The 13247-nt window shown below is 46.1% G+C and overlaps 1 protein-coding gene across 1 annotated transcript in view; it reads right to left on the bottom strand.

The window, feature by feature from the left end:
• kcnq3 (potassium voltage-gated channel, KQT-like subfamily, member 3) overlaps positions 1–3884 on the bottom strand; it is a 134664-nt gene extending 130780 nt beyond the window's left edge. Inside the window, exon 1 of the mRNA XM_061730975.1 lies at positions 3522–3884. Within this exon, the coding sequence (XP_061586959.1) occupies positions 3522–3826 (305 nt within the window). The 5' untranslated portion in view covers positions 3827–3884. The remainder of the gene's footprint in view (positions 1–3521) is intronic.
• Positions 3885–13247: the final 9363 nt, after the last annotated feature.

Genomic DNA, 13247 nt, shown 5'->3' with positions numbered 1-13247 from the left:
CCTGCTGTGCTGTTGCCGTCCCTGACCCACCAGTCTGGCCCTCGGCAGGAGGGTCCCCCCTGATGAGCCTGGTCCTGCTCAAGGTTTCTTCCCTCCTAAAGGGGAGTTTTTCCTTGCCACTGTTTGGCTTAAGGTTTTTCTCCCACTGGGGGAGTTTTTACCTGCCATTGTTTATGTAATAACTGCTCGGGGGTCATGTTCTGGGTATGGGTCTCTGTAAAGCGTCTAGAGACAACTCTGTTGTATTAGACGCTATATAAATAAAATTGAATTGAATTGAATTTTACGGCCTGAAGAGGTCTGGGACTCAGACGGAGGTCCAGGGACTCAGGTGTGTCACCGTGATCTTCAGAGAGATCCTCAGGGTTCAACCTGACACCGTAGTGGAGACATGGGCCTCAGAAGAAAAGCCAGCGTTTGGATTCAACCAGAACTTTCACAGCCCCCAGAACCAACATCCCGGACCCCCAATGATGGTTCTAGAAGGAACGCGGCCCGCTAGCCTCCAGATCTCCCCCCTGCATCTGCCGAGTCGATGAAACGGGTCAGCAGTTATGAGCCCGGCGACTCAGTAGTCCTGAAAACCCTCGGCAGCGGTCCTGGTACAGGTTCTGGTTGGAGAACCCGTCCCGCCGCCTGAAAACCCAGAACTGTCAGATTCGTATAGTTCTCCCCGGAGTTCCACGCTGAAATAATCAATCAAACAATCAATAAAAGCTCCTCGATCAGGGCCGGTTCAGTTCTGACCTGAGAGAACCCGCCGGCCCCCCCCCCCCCCCTCTGCTGGGGACCTATGGAGCCAAATCAAGGCCAAAAGTTTTGCTAATTTGAAAATAAAATTTGAACCTGAAAATTCTTTTTTACAGTTTCAATTTTATTTTTTTTCAGTATCAGATCTTTTTTTCAGTTTCAAATCTTTTTATTTCAGTTTCAAATCTTTTTTTCAGTTTCACGTCTTTTTTTTTCAGAAAAAAGATTTGAAACTGAAAAAAAAGACGTGAAAAAGACGTGAGACGTGAAGACGTGAAAAAAATAAAATTGAAACTGTAAAAAAGAATTTTCAGGTTCAAATTTTATTTTCAAATTAGCAAAACTTTTGGCCTTGATTTGGCTCCATACGGACCCACCTGGACCCAGACTTACTCAGAGCCACTCCTACAACTCAGAACTCAGAACTAGAGATGCACCGATCGATCGGCAACCGATCGGTATCGGCCCGATAATGGCCCTATCGGTAAGCCAATCAGATGACGTTTACAACAACAAAACGCCGCCAGCGCTGCGTTCCCACATCTCAGACCCAGGTCTCCTGAGGGGGCGTGGTGTCTCTACAAAGCATCAATACTGAAAATGGCGTCGCCGGTACAGGAGTTTTACAATGTCTGAATAAGATAGTATTTTGCAAGGTGCAAAGGAGAAACCCCGAGGAGGAATGTTACAAAATTTCAACACAACGAAGCTGATAAGACATTTGAACGTTTTTCACACAAAGGAAGATATTAAGTTTAAGAAGTCGACTGCCGCTAAGACAGAGACAGAAACGGAGCAACACTGCTACCTCACCTGTAACAGAGACCTATAAACGACAGCGAGAAAAATAAAGTACTACATCGTAAAGGTAATGGATTCATATGCTTTGCTCATCAGCCGCTTTTTGTTGTAGAAGAGATCGGGTTTAAACGCGTCGTTAGCTGCTTGGATCTGTGGTACACACTGCCGAGTCGTAAATATTTCACTGATGAATGTCTGCTGGAGTTAAACCAAACTATATACAGTCCAAACCTTCATGCAGGACGACAGTCGTGTCAGTCGCTTCACAAGTCATTTGGGGTTCTAGTGTGAAGAGTTTTGCTTCACTCACAAGAGTTTCCTCGCACGCGGCGGATGCTACCGCTAAAGCTTTCACAAAGCTTAAAGCAGCACAATGTAACTTTCAGCTTTTGTTGAGTTTGGCGGCTCCTTTGGACAAAAGCGGTAGTGCTTTACCAGTAGTGTGGAAGGGTTCCTACCATCCACCTTAAAGTTACATAGTGCCAGTGAAGGCGATACAGACCCCTCAGACCATGACAGAGGTTCATTAAACCAGTTGGAAGTTGATGTTCCATCACAATAACTCTGGAAATATTATATTAAGGTGGAAAAGTTACATAGTGCTGCTTTAATCACTGCTCGAATCACTCGTAATGACCGCCGGCGTCACTCCTGCTGCATCACTCCTAATGACCATCACTCCTAACGACCGCCGGCGTCGGTCGTTAGGAGTTACATTGTGCTGCTTTAATAATTCATAATACATTTTTATTTTAAGATTGAATTCTTCTTTCCACAGGAAAACTGTGGTTTTTAGTTTACAACTTGTATCAACTTTTAGAGAGACACATGTCTGCTGTTGTCTGTGTTGGTCACATGTTGTATGTAATTATTACCACAGGAAAGCTGAAGCTGGTAGCTACATGAGTCCAAGTCGTCTCTGAGAGTCTCTAGAGGGTGAAATATTGCATATTGTCTCAGCCTGCAATAAAACAATTCATGATTTTTTCTCATCTCCTAATGTTGATACCTCATAATACAATGTCAGTGTTGTACATGAGACAACAATATTGACGAATTTATGGATTTCAAGCTGTGATCTGTGATCGGCAGATACTGATTTTGGTGATCGCCCCTCAAAATCCTGATCGGTGCATCTCCACTAGGGCTGAACGATTTTTGAAAATAATCTAATTGCGATTTTTTTCCTCAATATTGCGATTGCGATTTAATATGCGATTATTTTTTCAAGGTCCTGTTCTCATGTATTTTTCAACTACACAAGCAATAAATCAGTCTGTTTTATAATAAACAATGTCAGATTTATTTAAAGCACAGATTACAACAATAAAGAAAACATCTGTGGCTTTACCTCTTTAACACGTCTACACATGGGTCGTTCTCTCTGAACCCAATCACACGACACCAAACCGGGTTAAACTTTAGCCAAAACGAGGCGTAGTTTAATAGAAAAACACAGAAAAACTCCCACAGGGAACAAAAAAACCTTCCTCACAGGGAACTCAGAACGTCTTCACAAATAACTCAGAAATCACAGGGAGAAAAAACCCACCAGCAAACTAACAAACAAACCAACAAAGCTCAGAGTTAACAAAACGAACCAGCAATGAACAACTGGCAGCCCCGCTGTTTAACCTCCTGATGAGCTGACGAGCTGCAGGTTCAGGCTCACAGCGACTCACGGCTGATTTATGGTTCCGCGTTACACCAACGCAGAGCCTACGGCGTAGGGTACGCGGCGACACGCTCCCTACGCCATAGGCTCTGCGTCGATTTAACGTAGAACCATAAATCAGCCCGCCTGGCCGAGCCCTAACGCTGAGGCCATGGTAGATACAGTAGGTTACGCGGCACCGCTCTGCTCACTCGCACATTACGTGACCAGATCACGTGACTGGTCAAATCGCAGCCTTTGCCGTTAGAAAATCTTGTTTTATCACATTGCGTTTTATCACACCCCCGGTACTCACACGAAGGCGTGGTACAGCAGGGCCCAGCCCCGCGGCCTCTCCAGCGCGTCGTACACCAGGTTCTGGATCCTGCGGCGGCGGATGTTGTTCCTCTTGGGGGGCCGGCTGTAGTTCAGGGGGGTCTTGGCCAGCAGCCCGATGCCGATGCCCTGGGGGGGCCGCCGGCCGTCCTCCCGGCCGGCCCCCGCCAGCAGCAGGGCGCCATCCCTGTCCTCCCCGGGGGGGGGCAGGTCCCCGGGGGGGGCCCCCGAGCCCCTCTTCTGCTGCTCCGAGCCGCTAGCGACGGGTCTGGACCGGAGCCCCATGGTCAGTGCTGGCAGGCCGGGGGGGGGCGCATGCCATGGTCCGGGGGCCGGGCCTTCAGCCGCGGGTCATCTCGGCAGGGGGGGGGGGTGATCAGCAGTCTCACTGGGGGGGGAGAGAGAGAGAGGGCCTGTTGTTTACACGGAGCAAAAACAGTGGTGTTTTCATGCGTTTTGGCCGTTCATTTACACGAAAACCAAGATCAAAGTCACCAAAAACCATCATTTCTGAAAACTCTGTCTTCACGTTTGCTTGTAAACAGAGGGAAACTAACATTTAGGGTGCTTTTCAGACCTGTGGCCCGTTTGTTTTGTTCCGATTCAGGGGCTAAATCGATAAAGTTGTTTCGTTTTTCGTTTGTGGCGTTTTAGTTCACAAGGCAAGCGTCTGTAGCGGTTAAAAGCTTTTAACAAATGCCATGAGAACCAGCTGTTCTCTGATTGGTCAGAAATGAACGCGGAGGGAGTTTCCTCTTACGTACCCCGGGAAAAACAACAATGGTTATAAAGCCCCTTTCACAGAGAAGGCGCAAAGCCCAGACCACCGCCGGCTTTCCCGTTCATTTATGTGCTAGCGGCGCAAGAGTGGACCGCTCTGCCGCCGAGCTCAGCGGCGGGCGAGAGGGCGCCACGGCAGGCTGCCCGAATTGAAAATGTTTTAATTTCACTGTGCCGCGCTGTGACAACATCTCGGCACGTCCCATAGGAGAGAAGGTGGTGGAGGCTGCACCGACTCTTCTCCTTGCGCCGCGGTCGCACATACACAATGAATGGAGTTGTGTCGGTTGCTGTGTCGATTATGTTCTCACTCCAAATAAAGAAAAAATGCACCTCTCCAGGTCTGGAATGGAAGCGAGCCGAGAACCTAACCCCAACCTCTCCTAGGAGATCTCAGCTCGCTTGTTTTGTCCCGCATCCGAGCGCGATTGCTGTGTTCACATAAACCAAACGATACGATCTTTAGGGGGAAACGCTCCCTGTTCCGGAACAACTGCTCCAAACGGGACAGAGGTGAAAGCACCCTTAGGCTTCAGAACGTCACATTATGCGACAGAAACGTCACCAGCGTCATGTGTGCGACCCGTGTTTACAATTAGTTTGGTCAATATTTTCTTGTATTTGACCTGTTTTATATTCTAACATCACACTTAAAAGTAACTCCACTTCTCTATCACTCCAAACGAAACATTCTCTCGTTCCATCTTGGAAGTAACTGGAAGTTACTCGTGTCATTTGTTGACGTTTTTTTCCAGGATTCCGATTGGCTAGCATGCGGTAATTGGCGCTTTTATACTAGAACCTACTCAGCGCAACTCCACTCGCCTTGTCCTCGTTTGTTTTTAGACACCCAGATGAGAAGTAGGAGGTTGGAGTGAAGCTGCTGTGACGTATTTGATTGTGTATCTAAACGAAGAATACAACAACACTAAAGATGTAGAACCTGGAGGAGATGATAGATGTGCTGCTGGGTCTGTGGCTTGTGTCTGATATCAAGTTAAAAAATGAGAGTGAGAGAAGCTTCAAGCGGTGACGCTTTGTTTTTTGTTTGTTTGGCTTGTCGTTGCTGAAAAGTCCGTTGGTATCTGAGCAGCTATGAAGAGACAGAGCTCCTGGTAGATCTGGTCGTTCCTTATCTCCGTCTAGATCCCTTTTTAATTCTCTCCTCAGCACCAGGTTTATGAACATCTGCACCTCAGAGTTGGATCACCAAACAGACTTCTGCTGCCGTTGCTGCTGGAATCAAATGAGGAAGTCGCAAACCGCTCTTGTGCTGACTCCCGCTTCCTGATTCAAACCTCTGACAGCTCCGCCCCCCGACCAATCAGTGGCCTGTAGTGTGATGACGTCAGAGGTCGTCAGGGCCGACTCAGCACGCTTCTAGAATAGATACAGAAAAAGTATCTACTCGGCACGCCTCCACCTGTAGTGTAAAAGCGCAAAACGGGGGCGTGGCGAGTCGAGTCGCGCTGAGTAGGTACTAGTGGAAAACGCCATATGCTTCTCGTTACACTGCCCCCTGCATGTTTGGCTGCTCATAGCGCCTTAACAGCGTATTTATGCCGGTTTGTGGAAATGATGATATTTTTCAAAACGTAGAGGGGGAAATATCAGTTTTTGTAAATACCCGGCTACGTGTAAACGTGGCCTGAGAGAGACAGAAGAGAGAAACAGAGATAGACAGAGGGAGAGAGAGAAACAGAGATAGACAGAAAGAGAAAAAGGGAAAGAGAGACAGAAAGAGAGAAAGGGAAAGAGAGACAGAAAGACAGATTGGGAGAGAGAAACACAGAGACAGAAAGAGAGAGAGACAGAGAGAGAAAGGGAGACAGAAAGAGAGACAGAAGGAGAGAGGGAGACAGAGAGAAACTGTTAGAGTGTGAACATTACAAAGACATTAGATCTAAGTTCTTTCCTAAAATTAAACAACAAGTCCAGGATTTTGATTCCCTCTCAGATCAGGACAAAACCAGACAACTCAGTCTCCTTAACCTTAGTCTCCCTGCCTATTAATGTAAAATAGTTCTCTATATATGTGTAATGTATATATGTATATACATATGTGTGTGTGTGTCTATGTATATATATATATATATATATATATATATATATATATATATATATATATATATATATATATATATATATATATATATATATATATATATATATTTATATTGTATGCAGGTGTTGGGTATTTGTTGTAATTGTATTGGTGTTTCGTATGTTGATTGTCTCGTGATTTATTGTATGTATATGAAGCTTTCGCCAACAATGATTATCATCATTCATGCCGATAAAGCCAATTTGAATTTGAATTTGAGAAACAGACACAGAAAGTGAGAGAAATAGAGAGTTGTATATATATGTATGCTTTCGGCAACAATGGTTACCATTCATGCTAATAAAGCCAATTTCAATTGAATTGACAGAAAGACAAGATAGGGAGAGAGAGAGAGACAGAAAGAGAGACACAGAGAGACAGAGAGACAGAAAGACAGAGACACAGACAGAAAGAGAGAGACACAGAGATAGAGGAACAGAGACAGAAAGAGAGACGGAAAGAGAAACAGAGAGAGACACAGAAAGAGAAGAGAGAGACAGAAAGAGAGAGGGAGATGGTTACACATCTTCTATTAACTGGGCGCGTGCACAACAAACATAACAAACCATAACCAGATCCAGCACCGACGTGCACGAGGAAAGTCGGCGAAACTCCCACGTGCACGCGCGGCGCCTGTCAGTCCCGCACCTGCCGCGCGCACGCGCCTCGCAGGTTCAACCAGCAAAAAAAAAAAAAAAAAAACACGCACCGGAGACAAAGAGCGCGCACGCGCACGGGGCAGCGTCCCCGCACGCGCGCACGCGCGTGCGCTGGAGACGGGAGCACCTACCGGCTGCGCGTCCCCGCCGCGGCTCGCGGCCGCCATCCGCCCGCACGCCCTGGGCACGCGCACGGAGGAAGAGGAGGAAGAGGAGGATGAGAGGAAGAGGAGGAGGGTGGAGACGGAGGAAGAGGAGATGCTGCACGGAGGAGCTCGGAGCTGGAACTGAAGAGGAGGAGAGAGGAGGAGGAGGGAGAGATGGAGAGAGGGAGAGAGAGAGAGATGGAGGGAGGGAGGGAGTGCGTGCGCACGCTGGGGGGGGCTCACACCTTAATGTATTCAGGAGGAAACGATGAGAGAAGCATCTATTCTTTGTAATAATAAAATAAAACAAAACGGTTTCGTGTAACTATATAAGATAGACTTTTATTGTGAAAAACCAGCCGCATCCACCTAAACCAGGGGTCGGCAACCCAAAATGTTGAAAGAGCCATGTTGGACCAAAAACACCAAAAACAAATATGTCTGGAGCTGCAAAAAAAAGTGTTAGAATGAAGGCAACACATGCTACATGTATCTATATTAGTTATAACTGGGGGAAGATTTTTTTTTTCACTATGCACTTTGAGAAAAAAATCGAAAACGTCGAGAAGAAAGTCGAAATGTCGGGAAAAAAGTCAAGATTTCGAGAAAAAAGTCGAAATGATGAGATTAATGTGGAAGTACAATCTCGAGCAAAAAGTCAAAATGTCGATAAAAAAGTTGAAATGTCGAGAAAAAAGTCAAAATTTCGAGAAAAAAGTCAAAATGTTGAGAAAAAAGTTAAAATTTCGAGAAAAAAGTCGAAATGTCGAGATTAATGTTGAAGTATAATTTTGAGAAAAAAGTCGAAAATGTCAAGAAAAAAGTCGAAATCTCGAGATTAATGTTGAAATACAATCTCGAGAAAAAAGTCGAAATGTGGAGATTAATGTTGAAGTATAATTTTGAGAAAAAAGTCGAAAATGTCAAGAATAAAGTCGAAATCTCGAGATTAATGTTGAAATACAATCTCGAGAAAAAAGTCGAAATGTCCAGAAAAGTCAAGATTTCGAGAAAAAAGTCGAAATGTCGAGATTAAAAAGGAAAGGAAAAAGGAAGTAAAGAAAAAAGAAAAAAAGAGAAAAAAAGAAAAAAGGAAGAAAAAGGTCAAACATTTTTTAAAAAGCTCCAGGAGCCACTAGGGCGGCGCTAAAGAGCCGCATGCGGCTCGAGCCGCGGGTTGCCGACCCCTGGTCTAAACAGATGTGAGCTCACGTCACGTGACATGAAACTTTTAACCTGATGAAAGATGTTGCTGCTTCACAAAAACATATTTTATAAAATAGTATAGAGGGTCTGCATTGACGTCACTTCCCCACTGGACCCAACCCTTACTCACACTGAGTTGCAAAACATCAGCAAAAATGGCTGCAACTAGTCGAGAAGAGTGGGCGTAACCCTCCGTGAAGTCGCATCTTTGACATCATGATCATTCCTTCTATAAACATAAATACTGGGGGCGTGGTATTTATCTGATGGGCGTGGCGTTTTGATTGACAGCTGGGACAGTTAATGGTTTGCTGTCGTCACTTGTGGATGAACCCCGACAGAGTTTATTATTCTGATTTTGTGCTAGTTTCACCGACGATGGGTTGTGGGCGGGGCCGAGGATGGACTTTAGCTAGCGGCGGGCAGCTGAGGTAGTGCTAAAGGAGGTAAAGGACGTAAGACGATTATTAGAGCTGCTAACCTTCCCGAGGGGAGACGTTCCCAAACCCAGGAACCATGTCGGAGACGCCACACGTCTCAGTTCGGCTCACTGGCGGTGGGTTGCCTCCCTCCTACTTCTCTCCTCTGTGGGGTTGCCGGTGGCCTGTGTTCCGGGTTCTTCCTGGTCGGCCCCTGGTCTCGCAGGTGGCGGGGTTGCTCCCTCCCCTCCCCCACTATAGATACACTTCAGGTGGAGCTTTGTTTGGTTTATTACACACACATACACACACACACATGCACACACACACACACACACACACACACACACACACACACACACACACACACACACACACATACCCACATACATACACATAGCCACATAGACATACACACACTCACGTACACGTATACATATTCATACATTCATGCATGCACACATACACACACATAGCCACACATATGCATACACACACACAGTTACATTTAGCCACACATACATATACACGCTCATACACACACACACACACTCACACACATATAGCCACTCAGTCACATACGTATACATACACATACACACACATACACAGCCACAAAGACATGTACACACACACGCACGCACGCACGCATACACACACACACACACACACACACACACACGGATGATCATATACATACACGCACACACACACACATAGACATACACACTGGCTTGTTCACTTGCATGCTCGCTCTGTAGTTTTTGGGGTTAGTTAGCAGTAGCTTAGCTCAGACTGTGATTTGGGTTGATTGCTGCTTGTGTTTTGGTCGGCTCCGTATTGGTTTTATTGGTTTTGTTTTGTTTGTGGTTTTTGTTGCAGATTTCCAGTGCTTGACGTGTGCCTCCGTGTGTTCCTGCTTCCTGGATTGGCAGTGGATGTCACCCCCCCCCCCCCAAAAAAAATTAAATAAATAAATAAATCACTGGGTTTGTATGTATATATTTATGTATGTATGTGTATGCGTATGTAGGCGTATATATGTATATATATTAAATATAGCAATAATGCACATATATATGCCTTTGGTTTTTACCTACATGGTATCAATCATTAATGTGAATCACCTGAGCTACTGCCGCCCCATGTAGTGTTTTTTCTGATGACATAGTTTTGCTACATGCCGCATTCGCGATCATTTGTCAAAGACTAACAGCCTGTCCTAACTGCACGCGAGCATCCGACTATCGCGTCGCACTGCGTGGCATCAGACGCTCTCTGTCCACACTGAAAGCGTTATGGGACAGCTGAAACTCGCTTTGATTTATGGTTCCGCGTTACACCAGCGAGACACGCACCAAACTGTGCGCGTCGCCGCGTAACCTACGCCGTCGATTTTACGCGGAACCATAAATCAGCCTTTATTCACCGCACTACCCGCCCGTGCGCTCCTGAAAGAAACTCCTTAACTTAACTCCTAAAAGAGTAAAGAGACAAGTAAAAGATGGGTGAGTACTTGTAATCTTCCTACGTTTGTACTTTCTAAACAAAAAACAAGCTTGATATTGTGATATTTCAATGTTCTTCTATTTTAAGCCAGTTGAAAGCGCTGTAGGAAACGGTCAAGTATGAGAAACGGCTGATCCATTTAGTTGAAATGAGAAGTTATCTCTATGATTCCTCGACAGCACTTTCAACCGGCTTTCAACGCGAGCGACAGGAAGAAAATAGAAGCAGGGCGTCCAACAAATGTTCAGCTCAAAACGGCGCGCCGCATCGCGCCACGTCGTTCGGGGCCAATTTGGACAGTCCAATAGAAAATAAAGCAATGGAATTGTTTTTGGCGCTGACGCTCGCTAGCGTCACATGCAGTTAGGACACGGTGTAAAGATGTTTTTGTCCATCTTCTTCAACACTGAGATTTTTATTTTTCGTTGTTTTGAAGAGACTAGAGAACAAGATACGGAGAGTTTTTACATTTATCCCAAAAACACAGTTAAACTGAAACACTGTTTCATTACGTTGCTAATGTAAATAGCTAGACATCGCTTCTTTGGCAGATTGCTGCCTACCCTTCCTGTGATCTTTAGGATTTAAGATGATCAGTTTGGTATCGTTAAGCCATCCTGAGCTAAAGTAGCGATATGCTTCGGTGCTTTCGATGCCGTGACGGCTTCCCCGGGGGTTGGGGGCCATGTGGACGAGCTAGTTCATGTAAATATCTGCAAATGTCCAATCAGGCAGCGTTTTACTGAACTTGAGGGGAGTCAGCGGTAAGGATGGAACCCTGATGTACGACCGGTGCTTCTTGTCAGCGGTAAGATTCAAGATTCTTTATTGTCATTGTTTATATTTCATAACAACGAAATTACAGGTGCTTCATCCCAGGTGTTGGTTCTTATATAAAGTGCAAATACAAAAAAAGAGCGAGCTAATTTAGGGTGTAACGCCAGCACTCGGACAGGCAGGGAAGGTCCTAACAACAAACAAAGTCACATGATTAACACCCAAGAAAAGCTCTAAAAAGAAAAGAAGAAAGTCTCTGGAGGTTTTTTTGGTTTCCTAAGTTGAACTTTCGACTTTACGAGACGCTTCATCTGAAACTTCTGACTCGGAACTCATAAATCCTGGATTTTACAGCCATTTTGAAACATTTTGAGTAAATCTGAATCAACTTTTATGTGAAACAAATGATAAGAGAACGTGAACATCTGCTTGGTGACGCAGCATCTGTGGACAGGCTTCAGAATCCTGCACACGAGCCAGAATAACTAATAAAGAGCCAACCTTTACAGTCGGAGCACAATTAACAGCAGGGAATGAAACCTGTCCCTCCAGCCGGAGTCAGAGCATCTTCAGCGGTCTGGTCCTGACCGGGTTTCCGGAGGACTTGACCGGGTTTCCCGAGCACCAGACCAGCATCTCCAAACAGATTGATTGTGTGTCTCGTGTCTTTAGTGTTCGTTTGGTGGATTTGACTAATTATCTGGCTGAAAAACGGCCCAACGAGTCTTTGATTGTAAAAGCAATAATTAGAGTCCGGCTGTCTGCTGCTGCTGAGAGTCGGGCGGATCACAGGCAGATGGGACTCTGCGTTAAAGCTTCTCATAAAACCGGATCCTCCTGCTGTGGTTCTGATCTTCCAGTTCTCCATAAAGGGCCTTTCAGCATTTACACACATCTTTTAATAGTGTCCTTGACGTGTTTATCCTTGAGGTTTATCCGCACGTGGAGTCAGAAAGTGCGCGTCAGCTCTGCGCTGCAGATGTCGGGTGGGTTGATGGAGGAGGACCAGAACCAGGACCAGAACTCACTGCACAAGGCTGTGGTCCACGCTCTCGTCCGTGCACGGATTCACCAGGCGCGGGATTACAAAGCCAGGCAGGGCGACTGTATGGGGCAGATGATGCTTATTTCTATTTAAAAAAGCAGAACTAGGGCTTTAAAGTCTCCAATCAGATGATGTTGTTACTGGATCTCTCATTCACCACCTGGATGAACTGATGGATTTGGCCACTTTACTGGAGTATTTAACCGACTGACAAGACAAGTTCATGTTACTGAGCAATTTTTCTGTGGAATAAATTTGAATGGTTTAAAACCCCGTTCACCCCGACGGACCCGGTACCGGGTCCAGCAGCTGGATGCACCAGTTCATGTGTGGAAAAGTTCCTCAATTGCTGTCAGGCTATTTTCTTTCGATTTAAAGCTCTCGATTTACTGGTCAATCTACGCACCTACCCTCACCTATGGTCATGAACTTTGGGTAGTGACCGAAAGGACAAGATCGCGGATACAAGCGGCCGAGATTAGTTTCCTCCGCAGGGTGGCTGGACGCTCCCTTAGAGATGAGTTTCCTCCGCAGGGTGGCTGGACTTAGAGATAGGGTGAGGAGTTCGGTCACCCGGGAGGAGCTCGGAGTCGAGCCGCTGCTCCTTCACATTGAGAGGAGTCAGCTGAGGTGGCTTGGGCATCTGTACCGGATGCCTCCTGGACGCCTCCCTAGGGAGGTGGATGGATGGATGGATGGATCCTCCCTAGGTAGGTGTTCCAGGCATGTCCCTCCTCCCTAGGGAGGTGTTCCAGGCATGTCCCTCCAGGAGGAGACCCCGGGGAAGACCCAGGACACGCTGGAGAGACTATGTCTCTCGGCTGGCCTGGGAACGTCTCGGACTCCCCCCGGAAGAGCTGGAGGAAGTGTCTGGAGTGAAGGAAGTCTGGGCATCTCTGTTGAGGCTGCTGCCCCCGCGACCCGGGAACGGATAAACCGGAAGAAGATCAGTGAGTGATGAGTGAGTGTTTCTCAAACAAGAAACCCTAAAGCCAGTATGTCAAAACTCCAAGTACTTTTTGTCAACAAAGTATTTGATTTATAACAACTTAAAAACACAT

This window comes from Cololabis saira, chromosome 10 (assembly GCF_033807715.1).
Source record: "Cololabis saira isolate AMF1-May2022 chromosome 10, fColSai1.1, whole genome shotgun sequence".
NCBI lineage: Eukaryota > Metazoa > Chordata > Actinopteri > Beloniformes > Belonidae > Cololabis > Cololabis saira.
This window is presented reverse-complemented; position numbering and strand designations above follow the sequence as displayed.